This window comes from Rhinopithecus bieti, unplaced genomic scaffold, assembly GCF_001698545.2.
Source record: "Rhinopithecus bieti isolate Rb0 unplaced genomic scaffold, ASM169854v2 scaffold_20175, whole genome shotgun sequence".
Taxonomy (NCBI): Eukaryota; Metazoa; Chordata; class Mammalia; order Primates; family Cercopithecidae; genus Rhinopithecus; species Rhinopithecus bieti.
This window is the reverse complement of record NW_016809984.1, coordinates 1,456,020-1,480,987: the sequence shown is the minus strand read 5'-3', so window position 1 is coordinate 1,480,987 and position 24,968 is coordinate 1,456,020. Positions and strand designations below refer to the sequence as shown.

At 39.3% G+C, this 24,968-nt stretch overlaps 2 protein-coding genes across 4 annotated transcripts; one reads left to right on the top strand and one right to left on the bottom strand.

Annotated features, from left to right (window-relative positions):
* Positions 1–744: 744 nt before the first annotated feature.
* On the top strand, positions 745–20,960 carry CLEC5A (C-type lectin domain containing 5A). Of its 3 annotated transcripts, none has more exons than XM_017891088.1 (7): positions 745–959; positions 1,476–1,574; positions 2,390–2,449; positions 3,823–3,891; positions 12,465–12,601; positions 16,517–16,623; positions 18,111–20,960. In XM_017891088.1, the coding sequence occupies exons 2-7, from the start codon at positions 1,496–1,498 to the stop codon at positions 18,223–18,225; spliced, it is 567 nt and encodes a 188-aa protein (XP_017746577.1). In that variant the 5' UTR covers positions 745–959; positions 1,476–1,495; the 3' UTR covers positions 18,226–20,960. The 3 variants fall into 3 exon arrangements, with proteins under 3 accessions (XP_017746577.1, XP_017746579.1, XP_017746578.1); XM_017891090.1 differs by having other exon boundaries at positions 16,520–16,623; positions 18,111–19,649; XM_017891089.1 differs by lacking the exon at positions 745–959 and having other exon boundaries at positions 1,421–1,574; positions 18,111–19,649.
* Positions 20,961–21,740: 780 nt separating this feature from the next.
* On the bottom strand, positions 21,741–23,349 carry OR9A4 (olfactory receptor family 9 subfamily A member 4). The gene is given in 2 exon segments (XM_017891047.1): positions 21,741–22,752; positions 22,755–23,349. Coding segments are annotated over 2 exon segments (930 nt in total). The 3' UTR covers positions 21,741–22,417.
* Between the last annotated feature and the right edge of the window lie 1,619 nt (positions 23,350–24,968).

Here is a 24,968-nt window from a genome sequence, read left to right as displayed (position 1 = left end):
TATCTATCTATCTATCTATCCATCCCTCTTTCTATCTGCCTACTCATTTAGAAAGCATACACCCTGAGGTGCTAGTAATCCCTGTAACTAAATGTATAAGGTTATAAATGTTTTTTGTTTTCTCAATTTTCCTTTTTAATATTTTCCAGCCACTTTTTTTTTTTTTTTTTTTTTTTTTTGTCATGGGTACATGTAGCTTTCATAGCAGGGAAAATAAAAGCAAATTTTCAAATTTAATATGCAATTTAAAACTCCTTGATAATAGGACTTGAGTATTTTTGTTCACCCTAGCCCACTGCTGTATCCAGCAGAGTGCCATGCTCAAGAAACACTTCTGGAAGGTGAGCAGGTGGTGCCAGAGAGGAGTCCATGATAAAGGGGACTGAGCAGAGCTGCAGCAAATGGAGCAAATGGAACAGCAAGGACCTACTCATTAATATTAGTGTCTTCAACTGGATTTCTCTTCTTAACATTTTTAACTTGACATAATTTCAGACTTGCAGAAATGTTGTAAGGAAAGTACAAATAACTTCCAGCTACCTTTTATCCAGATTCAACGTTTGTTAAAACTTTACTACATTTCTCTCCCCACTGTATTTCAAGGAGATTTAGACACAGAGGAAGGGTGAGTCTGTGTTGACGTATTTCGTTCTCCAAATTGTTCTTAAAATGTTCCTCTGTATTAGAACTCCCCTGGCAGGAACTCTGTTCTTGCCACCACTAGGACTAGAGACTCTCTTCCCTTCTTTGCCCCGCCTGCTCCCTTTGCCAAGAACACTGAACAGGAAGAAGTATTTCGCGGGGATGCCACCAAGGCAGAGACTGTGAAGAAGGAAGAACGTTGCTTGGGCAGAAGGAGCATATTCTCAGGAGACGGGGCCCCTGCCTGCCACACCAAGCATTGGGCCACCAGGAAGACCCCCATCTGCAATCCAGCCTAGCCTTCCAGGGAGAAAGAGGTGAGTCTGTCTGTCTGTCCTGGCTGCATGGACTGTTGAGCAATGGCAAGACCTTCAGGGATGCCTGTCCTGTCTGTCTCCTACCCCTGGTATTTGGAAGATTGAGGCTTCTGACAACTTAAGTCAGTATGGTGAAGGCTACAAACTAAGGTCCTTGGGAACAAGGGTCATTTCAAGGATAAGGGTTCTCAAAATACAGGAGAGGGTTTAATTATTAGACAGAATTTAGGAGGCCACAAATAGGGCAAGGCTGAGGCCCAGAGTAGGGAATTACTTCTAGAACCTAGATTGCTGTCCAGAAGGAGAGGCAGCATGCCTGTTCCAAGGCTCTAATCAATACCTGTTTCTTTCTGTGTTCTGGGCCCATGCTGGGTCACCTCCTGGTACCTATCAATGTCATGCCTGTCTTCCAAGTCTGTCTTGCTTTGGGTACTCTGAGCGAGAGGCTGGAATATGTCCTGGTGAAAAGCAGCCTTGTTCCCGAATTCTGATGCTGCCGTGCTCTAATCTTCACAGGCCCCTGCAGCTTCTTCACCATGAACTGGCACATGATCATCTCTGGGCTTATTGTGGTGGTGCTTAAAGTTGTTGGAATGACTTTCTTTCTACTTTATTGTGAGTATTTGGGCAACCTCTTGCCCTAACCTCCACGTTGTTTGGCTCATTGACTCTTCTCTTAGAAGGCAAGGTTGTGTATACAGGTTTCATACCCAAGTCTTTCCATCTTAGACTAACTGGCCCAATCTGATGTCAATTGGCAATGCCTTTCTCACTCCCCAGCACACACAGTGGGCCAGGCTCCTTGGTCTACCTTGGAGATATAGAACTTAACAGTCTCTGATGGTTAGACCCCCATGCAAAGCTTTTGCTAGTGGAGTATTAGTTGGGTGATCTCAGCTGAAGTACTTGGCAGTGCTTGTTATTGTTGCCAAAATCTAAAAATACAGCTCCAGTTCAACCCAATGATAAGGCCGTAGTGAGAGCTGAATTATAATGTAACAGGATTTAACTGACAAAGAAATTTCTCTCTGTGTACATATAAATTAATTCATCCAAATGCCTAGTAAAAGAAGCCTCCTAGGAAAGGATTTTACTGCAATCAGAAACTAGAATCTTCTCCAGCCCCAGAAAGCCAGTAGGGAAAATAAATGAGGAAGGAAATGTGAGTAGGAGGCAGTAGTTAGCTAAGAGGTGTCTTCCCCATGATGCAGTCTGAAGGTGCAATTCCTGTCATGTCAGACAGCAGGAAAGAAATAGGAATAAGTGAACGTAGTCACAAAACCACATTTACGCATCTTCACTGAGTCAGAGAGTTCAGTATTTCCCACTAATAGTCACAGTACCCTAGCAGCCGCTGTGCTGATACGTTTTTGCCATATTCATCGTGCAGTCACATTTGGGGCTGAGCCAACAGCTGATTTTCTTTTCAGTTCCACAGATTTTTAACAAAAGTAATGATGGTTTCACCACCACCAGGAGCTATGGAACAGGTAATCTGCATGGTGGTAAATCTTCTCCCCCTCCTCCCGCTATTTCTATGCTGAATTTCTAGAGACCTTCCACACAGCCTCCTTTCCCAAGAAATTCTTTTGTACAATGGTCCATAAAGATCCTCTAATTAATTTCCTTTCTTTTACATATGAGAAAACCAAGAGCAGACTGAGGGAAATTTCTGATCCTCAAGTTTTCTTCTGGATATGGGAATGATTTATATCTAATCATTATAATAGAATGTGAAAGTGTTTAATAGCCAGGAGCTATGGGAGATAGAGAGATGAGTGGGGCATGGTTCTCCTGTCCCTGTTAAACCAGCTTCCTCCTGAAGCCTTTCCCAACAACATCCTCTCACTTCCTGTTAAGACACCTATTACTATTGACATCGTTAGGAGAAAGACCACTTCTCATTTATCTCAGTATCAACAGAGGCAACCCAATACAGTGAGCTGTATGGAAAAAATACCCATAAAATACTTATTGAGTCCTTAAGTTATAATCTCAAAGTAGTTTCTGATGAAAACCAGGCTATTACATCTTAGAGTCTATAAACTAAATAAAAAGTGAATGCCAATTTGTTTCACTAAGATAAAAGTAAGTAACTAATTTGATATCAGAGTAAAATGGTCTTCAACCACAATGGACAAATAACTGGCGCCCCGATGAGATGTTTGACCAGCCTCTGAAGTCACTGCAGCTGCCTGCTCAGACAGTCACTGTTCCCAGGAAAATGAGGCCCCTATATGGATTTCTAGAAATGAATGGACCCTTCCCTGCTTATAGAAAATCTCCCTAAAGTTCACTTGCTTCCTTGTCTGCTGTTATCCCCTTGGTCCTGAAATTTTGTTCCAATTAGCCTTAATCCTTAGAGCTAATACAGTGCTAATGAGAAAAGGGTCCCAGAGTTGCCCAGGATTATGAATTTTCCTATTGAATCTGGGACACCAGAAATAGAAAGAACAGCAAAGATGCTGTGTGGAACCTGGGGGAGAAGTACTCCAAACAGTCCTTTGGAGAAAACACTGTCAAAGGTTTATACAAGATAGGAGTGTGAGAGTGTCTCTCTGATAACTAAATTCCTCCATTACTTTTCCTTTCTTCTGTTCTTTTTCTCCGGATTTGATGCCTACCGCTACATCAAAAAAAAAGGAGACATGAAATAGGATTTGGGTGTCGAGCATGACAAATAATGGCAGTAGTTAGATGGAAGGCTCAAAGAAAGAAATTGTCTGAAATGTTCTAGCTCAGAGTAGCCAAGAGCTTCTCGTCATCTCCATGATTCAGATAGTCACACAGCCCATACTCTGATGTTTCTGTTTCTGTGTTGTATTTGTCATACTATAACCTTCAGGTTTTCTTTTCACTTAAGTCTCACAGATTTTTGGGAGCAGTTCCCCAAGTCCCAACGGCTTCATTCCCACAAGAAGCTATGGAACAGGTAAAGTGCAAGGTTACAACCTACTCTCCATCCCCTAGGTTCTCATGCACTGAATTCTTAGAGACTTCTCCCATTGTCGTTATTCTTATGGAATTTTTTTTCTCAAAGGGACCATAAAGACCTTCCAGTTCATTCTCTTTACATACATTATTTTGGCTTTTTAAAAATTTTCTGAGTACATAGTAGGTATATATATTTATAGGTTACACAATATATATTGATAAAGGCATGCAATATGTAACAATTAGATCAGGGTAAATGGAGTATCCATCACCTCAAGCATTTATCTTTTGTATTACAAATAATCCAATTATACTCTTAGTTATGTTTAAATCTGCAATTAAACTATGTTTGATTATAGTCACCCTGTTGTGCCAGCAAATACTAGGTCTTATTTAGTCTTTCTATTTTTTAGTACCCATTAACAAGTCCCACTTCTCCCCCATACCTTCCCACCAACTACCCTTTCCAGCCTCTGGTAACCATCCTTCCACGCTGTATCTCCATGAGTTCAATTGTTTCAAACTTTAGCTCCTGCAAATAAGTGAAAACATGTGAAGTTTGTCTTTCTCTGCCTGGCTTATTTCATGTAACATAATGACCTCCAGTTCCATTCATGTTGCAAATGACAGGATCTGATTTTTTTTATGCACAAATAATACTCCATTGTGTATATGTACCACATTTCTTTATCCATCCATCTGTTGATGGACACATAGGTTGGCTATTGTGAATAGTGTTGCGATAAAAATAGGAGTGCAAATGTCTCTTCAATATACTGATTTCCTTTCTTTTGGGTCTATACTTAGGAGTGGAATTGCTGGGCCATGTGGTAGCTCTATTTACAGTTTTTTGAGGAATTCCAAACTCTTCTCCATAGGTGGGCTAGTTTACATTCCCACCAACAGTGTATGAGGGCTCCCTTTTCTCCAAATCCTTTCCAGTATTGGTATTGCCAGCCTTTTGGATAAAAGCCATTTTAACTGGGTTGAGATGATATCTCATGGTAGTTTTGATTTGAAATTCTATAATGAGGAATGGTGTTGAGCACCTTTTTATATTTCTATTTACCATTTGTACTGCTTCTTTAGAGAAATGTCTATTCAGATCTTTTGTCCATTTTTTAACTAGATTATTAGATTTTTTTTTTTCCTATACAGTTGTTTGGGCTCCTTACATATTTTGCTTATTAATCCCTTGTCAAATGGGTAGTTTTCAAACATTTTCTTCCATTCTGTGGGTTGTCTCTTCACTTCGTTGATTGTTTCCTTTGCTGGGCAGAAGCTTTTTTAACTTAATATGATCTCATTTTTCTATATTTCCTTTGGTTGCCTGTGCTTGTGGGATATTACTCAAGAAATCTTTGCTCACTTCAATGTCCTACAGAGTTTCCAGAAGGTTTTCTTGTATTTTCATAGCTTGAGATTTTAGATTTCAGTCTTTAATCCATTTTGATTTAGTTTTTGTATATGTCAAGAGATAAGGGTCTCATTTTATTCTTCTGCATACGAATATCCAGTTTTCCCAGCACCATTTATTGAAGACACTGTCCCTTTCTCAATGCATGTTCTTGGTACCATTGTCAACAATGAGTTTAATGTAGATGTATAGAATTATTTATGAGTTCTCTCTTCTGTTCTGGTCTATATGTCTGTTGTTATGCCAGTACCATGGCATTTTGGTAACTAAAGCTCTGTAGTGTAATTTGAAATCAGGTAATGTGATTCCTCCAGTTTTGTTATTATTTTGCTTAGGATAGCTTTGGATAGTCTGGGTCTTCTGTGGTTCCATGTACATTTTAGGATAATTTTTTCTATTTATGTGAATAATGTCATTGGATTATTGACAAAGATTGCATTAAATCTGTAGATTGCTTTGAGTAGAGTGGACATTTTAACAATATTAATTCTTCCAATCCACAAACATGGAATATTTTTCCTTTTTTTTTGGTGTCCTTGTCAATTTCTTTCATCCATGTTTTATAGTTTTCATTGTATAGAACTTTCACTTCTTTGGTTAAATTAATTCCTAGGTATTTTATTTTATTTGTAGCTATTATAAATGGGGTTAGTCTCTTAATTTCTTTTCAGAGTGTTCACTGTTGGCATGTAGAAATGCTACTAATTTTTGTCTGTTGATTTTGTATCCTGGAGCTTTACTGAATTTGTTTATCAGTTCTAATAGTTTTTTAGTGGAATCTTTAGGTTTTTACAAATATAAGGTCATATCATCTGCAAACAAGGATAATTTGTCTTCATCCTTTCCAATTTGGATGCCCTTTATCTCTTTCTCTTGTCTGACTGCTCTAGCTAAGCCTTCCAGTACTATGTAGAAAAAGAGTGATGAAAGGGTGTGCAGCCTTGCCATGTTCCAGATCTTACAGGAAAGGCTTTCATTTTTTTCCCCATTCAATATATGCTGGCTGTAGGTCTGTCATATATGGCTTTTATTTTGTTGAGGGATGTTCCTTCGATACCCTGCTTTTTGAGAGTTTTAATCATGAAGGGATGTTGACTTTTATCAAATAATTTCTCAGCATCAATTGAAATGGTCATATGGTTTTTGTCCTTCATTCTGTTGGTATAATGTATTACACTGATTAATTTGCATATATTGAACCACCCTTGCATCCCTGGGATAAATCTCACTTGGTCATGATGAATGATCTTTTTAATATGTTGTTGAATTCAGCTTGCTAGTATTTTGTTGAGGTGTTTTGCACCAATATTGATTGGTATATTTGCCTGTAGTTTCATTTTTTGATGTGTCTTAGTCTGTTTTTGGTATCAGGGTAATGTAGGCTTCATAGAATAAATTTGGAAGTATTCCCTCTTTCTCTATTTTCAGAACAGTTTGAGTAGGATTGGTATTAGCTCTTCTTTAAATACTTGGCATAATTCAGCAGTGAAGCCATTGGATCCTGGGCTTTTCTTTACTGGGAGAATTTTATCATGGCTTTCATCTCATCACTTGTTATTGATCTGTTCAGGTTTTGGATTTCTTTGTGGTTTAATCTTGATAGGTTGTACATGTCTAGGAATTTGCCCATTTCTTCTAGACTTTACGATTTATTGGCATATAGTTGCTCATAGTAGTCACTAATGATCCTTTGAATTTCTGTGCTGTCCATTATAATGTCTCTAATGTCTCCTTTTCATCTCTGATTTTATTAATTTGGGTCATCTCTCTTTTTTTTGCCTGTAGTTTCATTTTTTGATGTGTCTTAGTCTGTTTTTGGTATCAGGGTAATGTAGGCTTCATAGAATAAATTTGGAAGTATTCCCTCTTTCTCTATTTTTCAGAACAGTTTGAGTAGGATTGGTATTAGCTCTTCTTTAAATACTTGGCATAATTCAGCAGTGAAGCCATTGGATCCTGGGCTTTTCTTTACTGGGAGAATTTTTATCATGGCTTTCATCTCATCACTTGTTATTGATCTGTTCAGGTTTTGGATTTCTTTGTGGTTTAATCTTGATAGGTTGTACATGTCTAGGAATTTGCCCATTTCTTCTAGACTTTACGATTTATTGGCATATAGTTGCTCATAGTAGTCACTAATGATCCTTTGAATTTCTGTGCTGTCCATTATAATGTCTCTAATGTCTCCTTTTCATCTCTGATTTTATTAATTTGGGTCATCTCTCTTTTTTTTTTTTTTTTTTTTTTTTTTTTTTTTTTTTTTTTTTTTGGTTCTTTCTTTTTTTTTTTTTTTTTTTTTTTTTTTTTTTTTTTTTTGGTCTGGCTAAAGGTTTATTGATTTTATTTATCTTTTAAAAAAGCCAAATTTCTTTGCATTGATGTTTTGTATTGTTTTCTTCATTTCAATTTATTTCTGCTTTGATCTTTATTTTTTTTGTTCTACTAATTTTGGGTTTAATTTGTGCTTGCTTTTTTAGTTCTTTAAGATTTGTCATCAGATGTTTTGTTTGAAGCTTTTCCTTTTTTTTTTTTTTTTTTTTTTTTTGTTTTTGGGCTTTTTTGATATAAACTTTTTTTTTTTTTTAAATTTTTCCTTCAATTTTTTTTTTTGAAGTTTTTCTTTTTTTTTTTTTTTTTTTTTTTTGGATGTAGGCACTTATAGATATAAACTTCCATCTTAATATCCTATAGGTTTCAGTATGCTGTGTTTTCATTATCATTTGTTTCAAGAAATTTTTCAGTTCCCTTCTTAATTTCTTTATTGACTTATTGGTCATCCAGGAGCATATTGTTTAATTTCCATGTATTTGTACAGTTTCCAAGTTTCCTCTTATTATTGACTTCTATTTAATTCCATTGTGGTCAGAGAAGATGCTTAATATCATTTCCACTTTTTGAATGTTTTAAGGCTTGTTTTGTTACCTAACATATGGTCTATCCTTGAGAATGATCCATGGGCTGAAGAAAAGAATGTGTATTCTGTAGCTGATGAATAGAATGTTCTATAAATATCTATTATGTTCATTTGGTCTATAGTATAGATTAAGTCCAATGTTACTTTATTGATTTTCCATCTGAAAGATGAGTCCAGTGCTGAAAGCGGAGTGTTAAACTCTCCAGCTATTGTTGTATTGGAGGCTATCTGTTTCTTTAGCTCTAATAATATTTGCCTTACATATCTGGGTGTGCCAGTATTGGGTGCATATATACTTACAATCGTTATATCCTCTTGCTGAAGTGACCCCTTTGTCATTATATAGTGACCTTCTTTGTCTCTTCTTACAGTTTTTGTCTCAAAATCTATTTTGTCTGATATAAGTATAGCTACTGTTGCTCTTTTTTGGTTTCCATTGGGATGAAATGTCTCTTTTTATCCCTTCATTTTCAGTCTGTATGTATCTTTATAGGTGGAGTGGAGTATGTTTCTTGTGGAAAATAGATCATTAGGTCTTGTTTTTTCATCCATTCAGCCACTCTACATACTTTGATTGGAAAGTTTAATCCATTTACATTCAATATTATTATTAATAAGTAAGCACTTACTTCTGCCATTTTGTTATTTGCTTTCTGGTTGTTTTTTGGTCTTCTTTTCCTTCTTTCTTTCCTTCCTGTCTTCCTTTTAGTGAAGGTGATTTTCTCTGGTGGTATGATTTAATTTCCTGTGTTTTGTTTTTCATATATCTACTGTATATTTTTTTATTCAAGGTTACTATGAGGCTTGCAAATACTATCTTATAACCCATTATTGTAAGCTGATAACAACTTAACTCTGCTTACATAAACAAACAAGTAAGCAAAAAAAGAAAACTAATAAAGATTCTACATTTTAACTTTGTCTCTCACTTTTAACTTTTGTTGTTTCCATTTATAACTTTGTTTTTACTGTCTATGCCTTGAAAATTTGTTGCAGTTATCATTTTTATTGGTTCATCTTTTAGTCTTTCTACTTAAGAGTACTTTACATACCACAGTTACACTGTTATGATTATTGTGTTTTAACATGTGCCTACTATAATCAGTGAATTTCATATATTCAGATGATTTCTTATTGCTCATTAATGTCCTTTACTTTCAGATTAAAGAGCTATTTTTAGCATTTCTTATAGGATTGGTGTGCTGTTAATTAAATCCCTCAGCTTTTATTTGTCTGGGAAAGTATTTCTTCTTCATGTTTGAAGGATATTTTCATCAGATATGGTATTCTAGGGTAAAGGGTTTTTTCCTTCAGCAACTTAAATATGCCATGCATATTAAATCTCCTGGCCTGTAAGATTTCCACTTGGGGGACATCCCAAGCCTAGTAACAATGTGGGTCTGCTACCAGATATATTGGAGCTCCATTGTACATTATTTGTTTCTTTTCTCTTGCTGGTTTTAGGATCTTTTCACTATCCTTGACCTTTGGGAGTTTGATTATTAAGTGCCTTAAGGTAGGCTTCTTTGGGTTAAATCTACTTGGTGTTCTATAACCTTCTTGCACGTGGATATTGATATCCTTCTCTAGGTTTGGGAAGTTCTCTGTTATTATCCCTTTGAATAAACTTTCTACCCCTATCTATTTCTCTACTTCCTCTTTAAGGCCAGTAACTCTTACATTTGCCCTTTTGAGGCAATTTTTTAGACCTTACGAATGTGTTTCATTGTTTCTTATTCTTTTTTCTTTTGTCTCCTTTGACATCTGTGACCCCTCTGGTTCTGTTATTACAATATTCTGATGTATTCCTCAGTATGCGAATTTCATTTTTTAACTCCAGAATTTCTGCTTGATCCTTTTTAATTATTTCAATCTCTTAGTTTATCTGATAGAATTCTAAATTTCTTCTCTGTGTTATCTTGAATTTATTTGAGTTTCCTCAACACAGCTATTTTGGATTCTCTGTCTAACAGGTCACATATTTCTGTTTCTCCAGGATTGGTCCCTGGTGTCTTATTTACCTCAATTGGTGAGGTCATGTTTTTCTGAATGGTCTTGATATTTGTAGATGTTCATCAGTGTCTGGGCATAGAAGAGAGGTATTTATTGTAGCTTTCACGATCTGGGTTTGTTTATATCTGTCCTTTTTGGGAAGGCTTTCCAGGTATTCAAAAGGACTCGGGTGTTGTGACCTAAGCTCTATCTGCATGGGGGACATCTCAAGCCCAGTAACGCTGTGGGTCTTGCAGACTCGTACAGGTACCCACCTGCTTGGTCTCGGATAAGATCTGAAAGGTTTATCTGGATTACCAGACAGAGACTCTTGTTCTTTTTCCTTACTTTTTCCCAAACAGAATCTCTTTCTCTGTGCTGAGCTGCCCAGAGCTGGGAGTGGGGTAACACAAGCATCCCTGTGACCACCAGCACTGGGACTGCATTGGGTCAGACCTGAAGCCAGCACAGCACTGAGTCTCACTCAAGGCCCACTACAACCACTACCTGGGTACTGTTTATGTTTTGTCAAGATCCTACGGCTCTATAATCAGCATATGGTGAAGCTAGCCAAGCCTGTGACCTTCCCTTCAGGGCAGTGAGTTCCACCAGGCCTTAAATAGGTCCAGAGATGCTGTCTTAGAACCAAGGACTGGAGTCAAAAACCTTATAAATCTACCTGGTGCTCTATTCTCCTGTGGCTGAGCCGAAACTCGAAACATGAGACATAGTTCTTTCCACTCTTCCCTCCCCTTTCCGCAGGCAGTGGAGCTCCACCCTATGACCACTACCATCACAGGCCCACAGGGTCACTGCCAGAATACCACTGATTTTTGTTTAAGGTACAAGGGCTCTTTGGTCAGCTTGCCACAAATGCTGCCAGGCCTAGAAACCCACTCTTTATGTCTGTGGGCTTCTATCTGGTCCAGGGCAGGTCCAGAAATGCTATTCAAGAGTCAAGGCCTGGAATCTTGGACCCCAAGAGCTGACCTTTACTTCTCTGTGGCCAAGCTGTTACATAAGGTGCAAGACAAAGCCCCCTTTACTTTTCTCTCTTCTTTTCTCTAGCAGAAGAATGTGCTGGGTTTCATTTGAAGCCCGAGACATCTCAGTCTCACCCAAGGCCCATAACATGCTACCTAGGGATTGCTGCTTATTATTCAGGGGCCAAGAATTCTTTCATCAGCAGGTGAGGGGTCCTGTCAGAACTGTGTACTTATCTTCAAGACAGAGGATTCACTTTTGGCCCAGGGTATGTCCAGGTGTATCTACAAATGTCTTTCAGGAACTAGAGTTTGGAATGGGGACCTCACGACTCTGACTAGTGCCCTATTCTACTGTGGCTTGCATCCAAGATGCAAGACAAAGTGCTCTTTACTCTTCCCTCTCCTCTTCTCAAGCAGAAAGCAAGGGTCTCTTCTGGAGCTGCAAGTTGTGCTCCCTGGGGTTGGGAGAGCAATGGCACAAGCATTCCCTTGGTCACCCTGGCTGGTATCTCAGTAGGTGCCCTCTAATTCCACTGGCTCAAAGCCCAGCTCAGCACAAGGACTTGCCTAGGAGTTGTAGTCCTTGTGGCCTAGAATACCTTTCAAGTTTATTTAGGGCCCCAAAGCCATTCAGCTCACAGTGGGCAAGGCTTGCCAGAACTCAAGTTTCAACCACTGGGTGGGTTATTCCCCTCTGGCTAGCACTCATCTAAATGCTTCCTCCATGGGTGGGCATCAGCTGAGTTCGGTCCATTTTGCCCTCCACTGTGAGAGGGCAGCACTGAGTCCAATGTAAAGTCTCACGATCCCTGCACACTCCCTCTCCCATGCACACAGACTTTACCATGCCATGCTGTCACTGCAGCAGGGATAGGGCAGAGCTGGTGTCAGTAATTCAAGACTGTCTTTCCTACCCTCTGCAGTGCCTCTTTCAGCTACCCAGGAACTGCATGTTCATCTGATTTTTTGTTCTCATGTATGTGTATGTGCTTTTTTATGTGTAGATAGTTGTCACATTTGGTGTTCCTGTAGGGGGACGACTAATGGAAACTTCTATTCAATCATTGTGCTCTTCTCCTTATTCTCTTTAGATTATTGTCAGGGAACCAGACTAGACTGGGTGGAATTCCTTCCTGGATGGAGAATAATTTTTACCAATATAATCGTTAAAACAAAAATATGCATCGCTGTTTCATCACTTAATTCCAGGATTTATACCCCAAACCAGTAAACTCATACTCTCCTTTCTTGGACCTCTTCAGTCTGCCCCAAAGACTGGGAATTTTATCAAGAAAGATGTTTTCTCTTACCTACTTCTGAATCATCTTGGAATGAAAGCAGGGACTTTTGCAAAAGAAAAGGATCCACACTGGCAATTGTCAACACGCCAGAGAAACTGGTGAGGACACTGGAATGGTACAGTAAAGCTACACACTCTACACAGCCTCAGTGGGTGGGATGGGGTGGAAATTTGGGGAAGCGGGGATGGGATTGAGTGAGGATTGGAGAGGTGGCTGGCTGAAAAACTGAAGCTATTTGTTCTGGACTGGGGGTTAGAAGACTCTTCTAAGTAGCAGTGAAGCAGCATGTTTTTCAGTTTCATTAAACCACAGAAATTCACACCTTGTGGTTTTTTCTACAGGGCGCAGTAATGAGCTGATATCCTGGGGATGGGCCGAGATATTTAAAGTGAAGCAAATGACCAAATGAGATGATGTGTGTCAAAGTTGTTTAACAACTAAAAGAATACCTCATAGATGTGATGTCAATATACCATCCCAGTCCGCGTAGTAAACAAGGAAGATGTGAATTGACAAAATTAGTAATGTGAAAAACTGAGAATCAGGTCATAGAACTGAATTTGCAGTAGATGATCATGATAATAATCATGAAGATGTATTACTATCCACATTTTATAACTGGCAACTAGGGCACAGAAAAGTAATTTGCCCAAGGTCAAATAACAAAACACAGAATTGAATTCAGATCTCTCTGACTCCGAAACCCATACTCTAATCTGTGCTACATACACTATACTCTTGCTTCTCTCACTTCTATCCCCTTATTCCTCCTCTAAAAAGTCCTCCTGGGATTTAGAAGAACTTGTAAGATAATCTCCTTTCTGAATCTTGGTAATAGATGACCAAGGGATCTGGATGCTACAAACCCTCTAGGGCTAAGTACCCAGGTAGCAAGGGAAACTGTCCTAAGGTAGAAAAACAGGAGCAGGACAGGGGAATGAAAAGAGGAAAGGAGGGAAGGCAAAGGGAAGAAGCAAGTGTGACAAGTCTGCCACACCCATTAAGTTTTGTGGATCCCAATTTGCATCCTTGGTGATGAAAAAGTCATCATGGCCAGCCTGGCCAACACGGTGAAACCATGTCTCTACTAAAAATTAGTCAGGTGAGGCGGTGCACACCTGAAATCCCAGTTACTTAAGTGGCTGAGGCACAAGAATTGCTTGAACTCAGGAGGCAGAGGCTGCAGTGAGCCATGATTGTGCCACTACACTCTAGCCTGGGCAACAGAGCAAGGATCTGCCTTGAAAAAAAAAAAAGGAAAAGGAAAAGACAAAGGTCATCATGCCAATGGGTTGCTGGTGACTCTCAAGTCTGTATCTCCAGCTCATCCTTCTCCTCCAAACAGGTATATCAAATTGCACTTTGATGTTTCAAGAGTCCCACAAACTCACTATGTTCAAAACTGAGTCAATTATATTTTACCCCACCGCTACTCCTTTTATATTCCAAATACTGGTGAGTACTCATGTCACCCAAGATTGAAGGCTAAGAGTTTTCTGGGACTTTACCTTGTCTTTTCCTCCTCAATTATTTGTTAACCAAGTCCTTTTCTCTCTATGCTCAAAACAAATAGTTCAGTTCTTGCCTGGATTTCTTCAGAATTCTTCTAATCCATCTCCTTGCCTCCTGTTTTGCACTCTTTCTAGCTGTCCCCCTCAGAACTGACATCATAATACCTCTAAGGCTCTAAACTGTGCCATTTTCCAAATTAAAATGGGTTAAACCCCAGTTCTCCTAGCATGGCATATGTTAGGTTCATGACCACGCCAAATGTCACACTCACGGTCAGGTTCCAGCCCATGCTCAGGTCCTGCCTGGGTGGCAGATAGCTGAAAGAACACTCGGGGGGGCCGTAAGCAGGTGAAATGTAGTTTTATTCAGCAGCTCTTTCATCAGCAGCTTTCTCGCACTGTCTGGCTGGCTGCTTGATCCGGCCGCTCCCATGCACAGCTGCACAGCCAGTTCTCCCTTGTGTTCAGGGTCAGCAGCTTAACTCTTTCTCCCTCTGGACATCAGTGCATGCTGAGCTGTGTCCTGGCTCCCCTCTGTCCATCTGCAAGATGGACAGCCTTGGTTCGCTCTCTCTTTCTCTGGGCACCAACGCCTGTACCATGTCAAGACACACTGAGCCGAGCCAAGCTGCGTGCACAACATCGGCAGGTCAATTGTACCTTTTTCAAACAACAGTGGCTCTCAGCTAAGCATGAGCTTACACAAACAGGTTATATAGCAAGCATATATATATATATATACACATTCCCTAAACTCACTGAGTCACTTTGGCCCGGATGTCTGCCTCGTTCTACTCCTCGACCAAAGCACATCCATGTACCTTACCTCGTATCAGGCCTTGCACAGTGTCGCCTCTGCCTTCTCTCCAGCCTTGTCTCTCAAACCACCTCCCTGCCACCTCTGCACTAACTATACTGAGCATCTTGCAGTTCCTCAAATGCTCCAGGCTGCTTCCCCGCCTGCCTATAATCCATGCCATCTTCCAGAAGTCCATACTCTCCCCGACAGTTTGTCTGACAAACTTAGCTATCTCCTAAAATTCATCTCAGGTATCACCTCATCTATCATTCTAGAAAAACTTCAGATCTATGTAGAATGATCGCTTCCTCCTTTCTGCCTCTTCCAGATCTAGTATATAATTCCCTAGGACTACACCTGAGATACCTCATTATGCTAGTTAAGTTGGTTGTCTTCCCTCATTAAACCTGTGGTTCTTCAAACAGACTCTCACTCTGGAATCAGTGGTTCAAAGACCACTGACTTTTTAAAAATGGTGATAAAATCTATGTACTTCTTCCTAGAAACATTACATAAGCAAAATATTTTTCATAATATTCCAGTGGTTTCATAGTTTTCCTGGGAAACCATCCATGGCTTCCGGCGTGAGAGTTTAGCATTAAGGATTCTGGTTTTAGACTATGGGTCAGAAAACTTTTTTTTAAAAGGGTCAGATAGGATACATTTTAAGCTTTTCAGGGCATTGGTCTCTGCTGTTGTAACTTGAAAGCAGCCATAGATAATATGTAAGCAATGGGCGTGGGTGCATTCCAATAAAACATTTACCAAAACAGGATGAAGTCTGGATTTGGCCCGCTGGCTGTAGTTTGCCAACCCTCTTGATCGTAATTTCTTTGAGGAGAAATATATTTGCTTCCATATCCTCAGCCTAACACAATGCATGGCACATAATAGACACTCAAAAGATGTTTGGTAAATGAGAACATTCAGTAATTAATTAACAAGTTATTATTGAAATAAGATATTTCAGAAAAGGAGAACATTGAAAAGGGAGAAACTAAGGAAATAGCCATGGGGATGGAAAGAATAAGACTTGGATACCCACTGATTATGGGAGGTATAGGAAACACTTCTGGCTGAAATGATTTGTAACTTATCAATTAAATACAGAACAAAGATGTCTAGGACTAGTGTCAAATTAGCAAATATTCAACAAGCACTTGCTTATTTCTTCTTGGATTACACTTCTAAAAGCAATATACTTTTAAATCTCACTGTTTTCCTTTCCTAAGTATTCAATAAATAGAAACACATTTTGTTAACACTTGATTCAGCCTTACTTAGCATATAAAATTTCTGGCAACAAAAACAATCCTATGGATAGAAGCATGACATATTTTTCTTTAAATGACACTATTTCCGATTGTATAGTACCCCTTCCCCTTCATTCTCACAGTGTGGTCCCTGGACAGAAACATCAGTATCACTTGGGCATTTTGTAGAAAAGTAAATTATTGGTTCCCTTCACTAGACCTACTTAACCAGGAGCCCAGCAATCTGTTTTAACAAGACCTCAGGCTTTCCAGATTCCCTGTGAAGCCTGACAACTTCTTTAGGGTTAGTAGTGAGTCCCAGCTATAGCCGGTCTCAGAGTTCCCTACCAGCCTTCCTTATTCCCAGGATCAGATACAATCATGGGCACATTGGCTCAAGAGAGGCATCATTAAAAGAGTCACTGTTGAAATTTTTTTTTTAATTTCTAGAAGTTTCTTCAGGACATAGCTGATACAGAGAAGTATTTTATTGGCTTAATTTACAACCGTGAAGAGAAAAGATGGCGTTGGATCAACAACTCTGTGTTCAATGGCAAGTACGTGAACATCCCACAGTTTCCTGGGGATCTTGGTTTGCTTCAAAAGACCAAACCTGAGATTGGTGGGTTCACTCTGGAATAGCTCAAATGCTGACACTTGACTCTATTCTGTTCTTCTCCTTTCTTCCAACCCATCTATTCCCTGAGACACATTTTAATAAACTTTTTCTTATGAAAGAGATCAAACTTTCATAAGGAGAGAGAAGAGTATTCATATAGCAAATTATTTTATTCAAATCAGGATCCAAACAAATCCACATACATAGCACTCATTTGATGTATCTCGCAGCTCTCTATAGATGCTAGTTTGTATAGCACTGAGCATTTCTGACTGATCAAAAAAGCTTAGTTTCTTGACTTCAAACAGACTAGATATGAGTCTAGACTGGATGCTAGCTATCTCAAGGAGACACGGTCAGTTTTATGGAGGCAACCCAGTTGGTATAGAGATGAGATCTGTTTCTATAACACCTAGCATTTCTGACTGATCAAAAGGGCTTCATCTTTTAACCCACAGATCACATTTTATTACAAAGTACCTACAAGTTTCCCCAGATGTGCCTTCTTTATCTAAATAAAGGTTATTATAAGCAACTTGTCTATGCCTCAAAGCTATGAACTTCTGACCCCCAAGAGCTGTCTCCCGTGAATTGTTCCATGGAGATTAGGATTGGTGCGAACACCAATAATTTTCCCAGTGTTTATACGAAAGTAGTGATTCAAACAGAGGTCAAGTCAGTCCCCCAGCTTGTAACTGGGCTTCCCTACAGAGAGGAGGAAATTTATATTTATTCAGTGTCTTTTAATGCCAGCACTATGCTAAACACTTTGCATATGTTGTTTCCTGAAATACTCCCCATGATGCTACATGAAAAGCTTTTATCACTCCCCATTTCACAGACAGTTGAACTGAGGACAAGCAAAACTTAGAAATGTGTTAAATATCATACAGCTAGTCCAAAACACATGACATTTCTCTGAAACCAGAGTCTTTTCAGTCAGACTGAAACAGACTGAATGACAGAAAAAGAGGTGGGAGAGCCAACAAATACCTCCACCAAGTTTTTCTGAAGCCACTATGGTCTGGAAAGGGATGCACAACCTCTCTCCTTTTCCTTCCTGTCCTCCCACTGTGAACACAGGTACTGTCCTAAACAGTACTTTTGTAAGATGAGACAGCCCATGAGATGCTTCTAACCGAACGCCACAGTGAGTTAGTTAGTCCAAGACTGTGAATCCTCACAAGCTGGCAGAAGAGCTGACAGGAAAGGGTCGGTTTACAGCTGCATTTGTGGAGCTGGATTAGGAGAGGGATCTGAGCCAAATGGAGACCTGTGTGGGCCTGGTAGTCTGCTGCCCCTCCAGGTAAAATTCCTGCAAGACTCTCCCTCTGGAATCAGGAAGAGCCTGGGCTACAATTATGGGCCATTACCATGCTTTGTTTTTTGTTTGTTTGTTTTGTTTTGTTTTGTTTTCTCATTTAGTGTTACCAATCAAAATCAGAATTTCAACTGTGCGACCATTGGCCTAACAAAGACATTTGATGCTGCATCATGTGACATCAGGTACCGCAGGATCTGTGAGAAGGATGCCAAATGATCACAGTTCCCTGTGACAAGAACCATACGTGCAACTCTTTTTGAACCCACAGAGGTCTTCTGGCCAGTGATTCTTTTACTTACCTATCTGTCTACCAGCAGCGGTCCTTGCCCATTTGAGAAACTGAGCTTCTTTCTTCTGCACTGGGGGACTGGATGCTAGCCATCTCCAGGAGACAGGATCAGTCTTATGGAAACAACTCAGTTGGTATAGAGATGAGGTCTGCTTCTGTAGTACTGAGCATTTCCGACTGATCAAAAGGGCCTAGCCTGTTGACAGGGTTTGTTTTATTTTAGCCTCAGAGTATCTACTGTACTACCAGGGAGCAACTGTAGAGTGAGCAATTATAAACACTATTTAGGGATTACCATGGTGGAAGAGGGATAAACATAGCTCCTGTGACCTCATCTCTGTTCTCAAGGGAAGCCCATTCACATGCCCCTCCCTAACTCCACAAGCTGGGGTAGCAGAGGCTCTCCTCAGTCTGAACGAAGGCTGGGCCTTGGGGAGGGCTCCTAGTGCTGAGCTTGGAGCAGCACGGACAGCAGCATTGTTTATGGGAATGGAGAGACGTCTGGGCAGGATAGGAACCTTCTTGGAGACCCCTTTGAAGAAAACCAGACAGCCAAGGGAACAAAACACACTAGATTTCTGTTCTTCAGCAAAGCCCTGAAGAGACACTTAAGCTAAAAATTCCCTTGTCATATTTCTGAAACTCCATTATAACATATGTAACTCCTTTGTAACCAAAATTTAGGTAAGCAGGCTTCCTTTGCTCTGAAGGTTTTGAGTACCTGACTGTATTTGTTGAGTATATTTTTAAAATTTTGGATAGTCTCTTAGGCAACAATAATCACAATATATTCGTCCCTTCAGTTCTAGAGAGAACCTGATATCAGACACAGCCTACTGACCCAAGGAGCCTGGCACTAGTTGGCATCACATTGATCTAGAACAGGTCCAGCTGATGAAGCAATAGAAAAAGAGGAGGGCTGCTCAGGGAAACATTGGCTGGGGGCAAGGAATAAGCACATAGTAGAAAGGGAACATCAGGGTCAAATGGAAATCACCTGAGACAGGAAACAGCTTTCATTTGGCCATACTGGAAGAAAGGCAAGAAAGGGGAAGAAAAGTCTTGGCATACCCTGGCTGTTCTCTACATTCACAAGACATCAGCTATTTACCCTGCTTGGTGCATGAGAAAGAGAAAAGAGATGCCTTGTGTGTTTTGAGTAAGAATAAGTAAACCATAAAGAAGACCATGTATAAAACTGATGGAAATAATAGTCGCCTAAGTACAATGCGTACCATTTTGTGTCTAATAACAACGTACCACTGTAATGACTGTACATATCACTATATGCATACCAAACAAGATGTTGTAAATCATATTTTTTATTACAACACTAAGTTCTGTTTCTGCATTCCTAGGTTTCATCATTTTCGGCTCCTTAGCATGGCCACTTACAATTTTTAAAAATGAGATAACACATCAGGTGTCTGAACTTGCTTAAAGAGAATCACCAGAAGTAATTTGTGTTTGAGATGGGGTGGAAATTGGAATTATATTAGTAGCCTGTGGAGATACAAGTTCTCTGACTGTGTTGGCAAAGAATAAGTGCTACTGTTGAGAAGGGAAGTAAGGCTGAGTCTAGGTGGAGAGAAAAATCAACAGAATTATAGCCAAAGGCAAGCCCCAGAACTCAGACAACAGAAAGGAAATCCTAATCCTTCTGTTTTGAGAAGAGAGAACTATAGTTGCTTCACTTCCTGTTTCATGACAGAATAACTGCAAACTTTTAAGATCAGGAGATTTAGACATCTAGTGATTTCTTTAGTAGACAGTTTAAATTTCCCCCAAGATTAGGAGACACTTCTGTGCAGGTTCTAAAAGGAGCCCAGTGGCCTGGGGTGGGAGTGGGGAGTAGACAGGGAAAATGTGGGCTTTGGTTTAAGTTTATCATTGGGAGAGTTCCTGGATCCTTGCAAGCTTAGATAAATGTGATCTTTATTAGATAGCAGTGGCATGCTTTAAAAAAAAAGGCAATGAAATTTGAATTTGAGTTTTGACTTTGCTTCTAATATGCTGTGTGAATCAGTACAGTTTTCTTACCCTTTCTTGGTCTTAGTTTCCTTATTGATAAAATGGGGTAGTAATACCTATCTCAAAAAAGTATTGCACATATTAAATAACATTCCTCTATGTATCTCAATGGCATTAGACATTAGGAGAAGCATTTTGTGGAGGATTTGAAGTTGAGATCTTCCTCCAAGAAGTAGCTTTTCAATTTGCTAGACGCTTAAAGTAGGCAAGCCACTTAATTTTTCAGAACTTAACTCATTTATAATATGCGAATAAAAATTTGCCCAAGTCAGAGAAGGGTGCCTCAAAAACGTTGTGGCCAAGCCACATGGAGATCAAAGGCACACTGTTCATGACTTCAAATGTGGGCCCAGCCTAGGTCAGCCAACCCCCATACAACCCTTAGATTCACGAACAAATCCACCTGAGATCAGCAGAGCCACCCTAGATCAGCAGAAACTCTAAGCATGAAAATAAAAGCTTATACCCCTGTATACCACTGGAGTTTTCCGGTTATGTCTCATAGAGCAAAATCTAACTGATGCAATCTCCACCCGGCCTTCATCCTTCTCCCTTTATTGTCCTTTCATGTATTGCTCATCCAGCAACCAGGATGATCTTGTTAAAACATTAAACAGATTCGGTCACTCTTCTTCAGCCCCCTGTGATGGTTTTCCAATGTGCTTCTGAAAAGAGCGAACATCTTTAAAAGGCTCACTGTGGCAATTTCTTAAGGATCTAAAACTAGAAATGCCATTTGACCCAGCGATCCCACTACTGGGTATATACCCAAAGGATTATAAATCATTCTACTACAAAGACACATGCACACGTATGTTTATTGCGGCACTATTCACAATAGCAAAGACTTGGAACCAACCCAAATGTCCATCAGTGATAGACTGGATTAAGAAAATGTAGCACATATACACCATGGAATACTATGCATCCATAAAAAAGGATGAGTTCATGTCCTTTGTAGGGACATGGATGCAGCTGGAAACCATCATTCTCAGCAAACTATTGCAAAGACAGAAAACCAAACACCACATGTTCTCACTCATAGGTGGAAATTGAACAATGAGAACATTTGGACACAGGGCAGGGAACATCACACACCAGGGCCTGTCATGGGGTGTGGGGAGGGGGAGGGATAGCATTAGGAAAAATAACTAATATAAATGACGAGTTAATGGGTGCAGCACATCAACATGGCACATGTTGTGCACATGTACCCTAGAACATAAAGTATAAGAAAAAAAGAAAAAAAAAAGTAAAATAATATTATCTTTTGCATACCTGGAAAAAAAAAGGCTCACAAGGCTCTACATGGTCTGCATTCCAGTTACCACTCTGACTGTAATTGCTTTCTCCTTTGCACACTCCATTTCAGCATCTTTGCTATGCCTTCCCTAGGATCTCCCACTTATTACTCACTATGCCTGGAATGTTCTTTAACAGGTTTCCAAATGTATCACCATCTTACCTCTCTCAATCTTACCTCTCTCAATCCTTCCCTGAAAACCTGATTTGAAATTTCAACACTCCCACAAGAGATATTCCCTTTTTCACTTTTCTTCACAATACTTCTTCACCATCTAATATACTATTTTCAATAGCTTTATTGAAATATAATTCACATTCCATAAAATTAACTCATTGAAAATGTACAGTTCAATGGTGTTTGGTATATTCATAGATATTTACAGCCATCATCTCAAAAAGAAAGTCTGTACCCCTTAGCTATCACTACCCTATGTCTGCATTCCCCTCAGCCCTAAGCAACCACTAGTCTACTTTCTAGACTATATAGATAGTCTATCTCTGACATCTAATTTTTCAAAGCTTAATTGTGAAATCATTATATCTTAAGAAAGGCAGATGATAGATAGATAGATAGCAAGACATGTCTTTAAAATAATAAACTGAGTTTCAAGTAACAACTAACCATATTAAAAACCGTAGCTGTAACTTAAAAGTCTTTTGTTGCACACTAATTATTTGATAATGATAATAATTATGATGCAGTTCAAAGATGAGCAAGTTCTTTTCAGATTATTCTAGAATCCATACTAAGTGCTTCATCATGTAAAATGCCTCAGAGCAAGGCTAATTCCTGAATAGTTGACAGCAGCATTTTACCCCATCCCGAAGGGCCTCTATGACTTTATCATTCCGGAGGGTGAAGATGAAAGGATTGAGGAAAGGAGTTACTACTGAAACCATCAAGGAAACTACCCGATTGTAATCAGCTGCCTGCGTTTGCTTGGGTTTCAAGTAGAGAAACAAGCAGCTGCCGTAGCCCATCACAACACAGGTGAAGTGGGACGCAAGAGTGGAGAAGGATTTCCTCTGGCCAGAGGCTGACAGGATCTTGAGAATGGTGGAGATGATGTGGGTGTAGGAGACAATTGTAGGGATCAAAGAACCAAAGAGAATAAAACAGCCGTTAAGAAGAGGATAAATTCCGTGAAAAAAGTATTATTGCAGGATAGTTTGAACAATTGCCCTCAGTCACAGAAAAAATTGTTTACCACATTTGATTTGTAGTAAGTAAGCTGAAGCATGAAGTAGACTGCCCAGATTTGAAAAAGAAACCCAAATACCCATGACACAAGAACCACAAAGTTGCAGGTGTGTCTGTTCATAATGATGTTGCACCTCAAAGGGTTACACACAGCCATATAACAGTCCACAGCCATTGATCCAAGTAATGTCCCCATAGAAAGGTACAGGAAGAGCTGGACAACACAGGCAGACAAAGATACTGTCTGCATCCCAGGGAACAGCAATCCCAAAAGCATCCCGGGGACAATTATGGTTGTGACCAGGATCTCCAGGGCAGATAGGTGGCCGAGGAGGAAATACATGGGGGACTGCAGACATTTATCCACACAGACAGTCACGATGATGACTGTGTTTCCCATTAATGTCACCAAGTAGAAAAAGAAGAATATAGCAAAAAGGATATAATGTAGTTCTTCAGAGCCAGGGAAACCAAGGAGACAAAATTCAGTGGCACTAGAGTAATTCATCAGCATTTAGTTCTAAGCCCTTGTTCCTTGTGAAATCTAGAGAGTAAAAGAGGGAGAATAACTGCTTCTCATTCTAAAAAGATTAAGGACATTTCAGGTTGAAAAAACATTCCTCTCCTGCTCCTCAACTGCACAACCTGTCTCTACTATTTTCTACACAAGATTGATATCAAATACTTCATGAAGAATATATATCTTATGAAGATAAATGTATATGTTCAAGAAGATGAAATCCAGTCATGAATACCAAATAATAAACATGAAAACCCACCCACTCTAGCATGCACTCTTTCTCAATACACTGGACATCTGCCTCCAACTCCGCTGTCACCGGCCACCCTGTCTGCTTCCATGATGTATAACTGTTACAAGGTGAACCACTTCATAATAATTGCAATCACTACCAAGATCAAGAAACAGAAGTTAGATAGCAGTCACATAAATCCATTTGTGTGTTCCATTGCAATTGCAATGCTCACATCATCAGCAAAAACTACAATTCTCAACCTTTAAGAAATTACTGCCGTGCTTTCCTGAACAGTTTAATCATCCTAGTTTGAATTATTACACATTATAACTTAGTGTTGTCCATTTTGTAATTCTATATGTTTTAAGTCCACTTTAATCGATAGATTCTCTGTATAGCCCATTCACTTTCTTCCAATCTACTTGTTGAAGAACTCAGGTATTTTGACAGTAGAGTTTTCCACCATGTGGGTTTTGCTAATTTCATCCACATGGGGCAATTGAACATATTCATCTGTTTCAATCTCCTCTTATAGGTTTCCTGTTCTAAATCTGGAATCAGTCATTTCTCCAAGAAGCCCTAGATTCTCACATCAAGAAAAATTATTGCGATACAACAATCTGAACCTAGGAATGATGATATTTATTGGAATGGTCAATGTTATTAGAATTTTGAGTGGACAAAGCCAGCAGGTAAATAGGTAAATGGGTGGTAGATAGGTAGATAGATTAACCATGAATCCATCATATATATAATTTAAACAGAAGACTCTAACAACTTTCCCTAAGCTCCTCTATATTACATTTAAAATTAGAATATTCACTAAACATTCATTTGCTTTATCTGACATTACACATGCAACAGTTATAAAACACGAATACTATATTCCTGAATATAATTACTGAAAACATTTTTTAAATATTTGCATATACTAAAACATGCCAAAATGTAAAGACAATCGATGCTAGGAAGAAACTGCATCAACTAACGAGCAAAATAACCAGCTAACGTCATAATGACAGGATCAAGTTCACACATAACAATATTAACCTTAAATGTAAATGGGCTAAATGGTCCAATGAAAAGACACAGACTGGTAAATTGGATAAAGAGTCAAGACCCATCAGTTTGCTGTATTCAGGAGACCCATCTCACGTGCAGAGACACACATAGGCTCAAAATAAAGGGATGGAGGAAGATCTACCAAGCAAATGGAAAACAAAAAAAGGCAGGGGTGCAATCCTAGTCTCTGATAAAACAGACTTTAAACCATCAAGGATCAAAAGAGACAAAGAAGGCCATTACATAATGGTAAAGGGATCAATTCAACAAGAAGAGCTAACTATCCTAAATATATATGCACCCAATACAGGAGCAC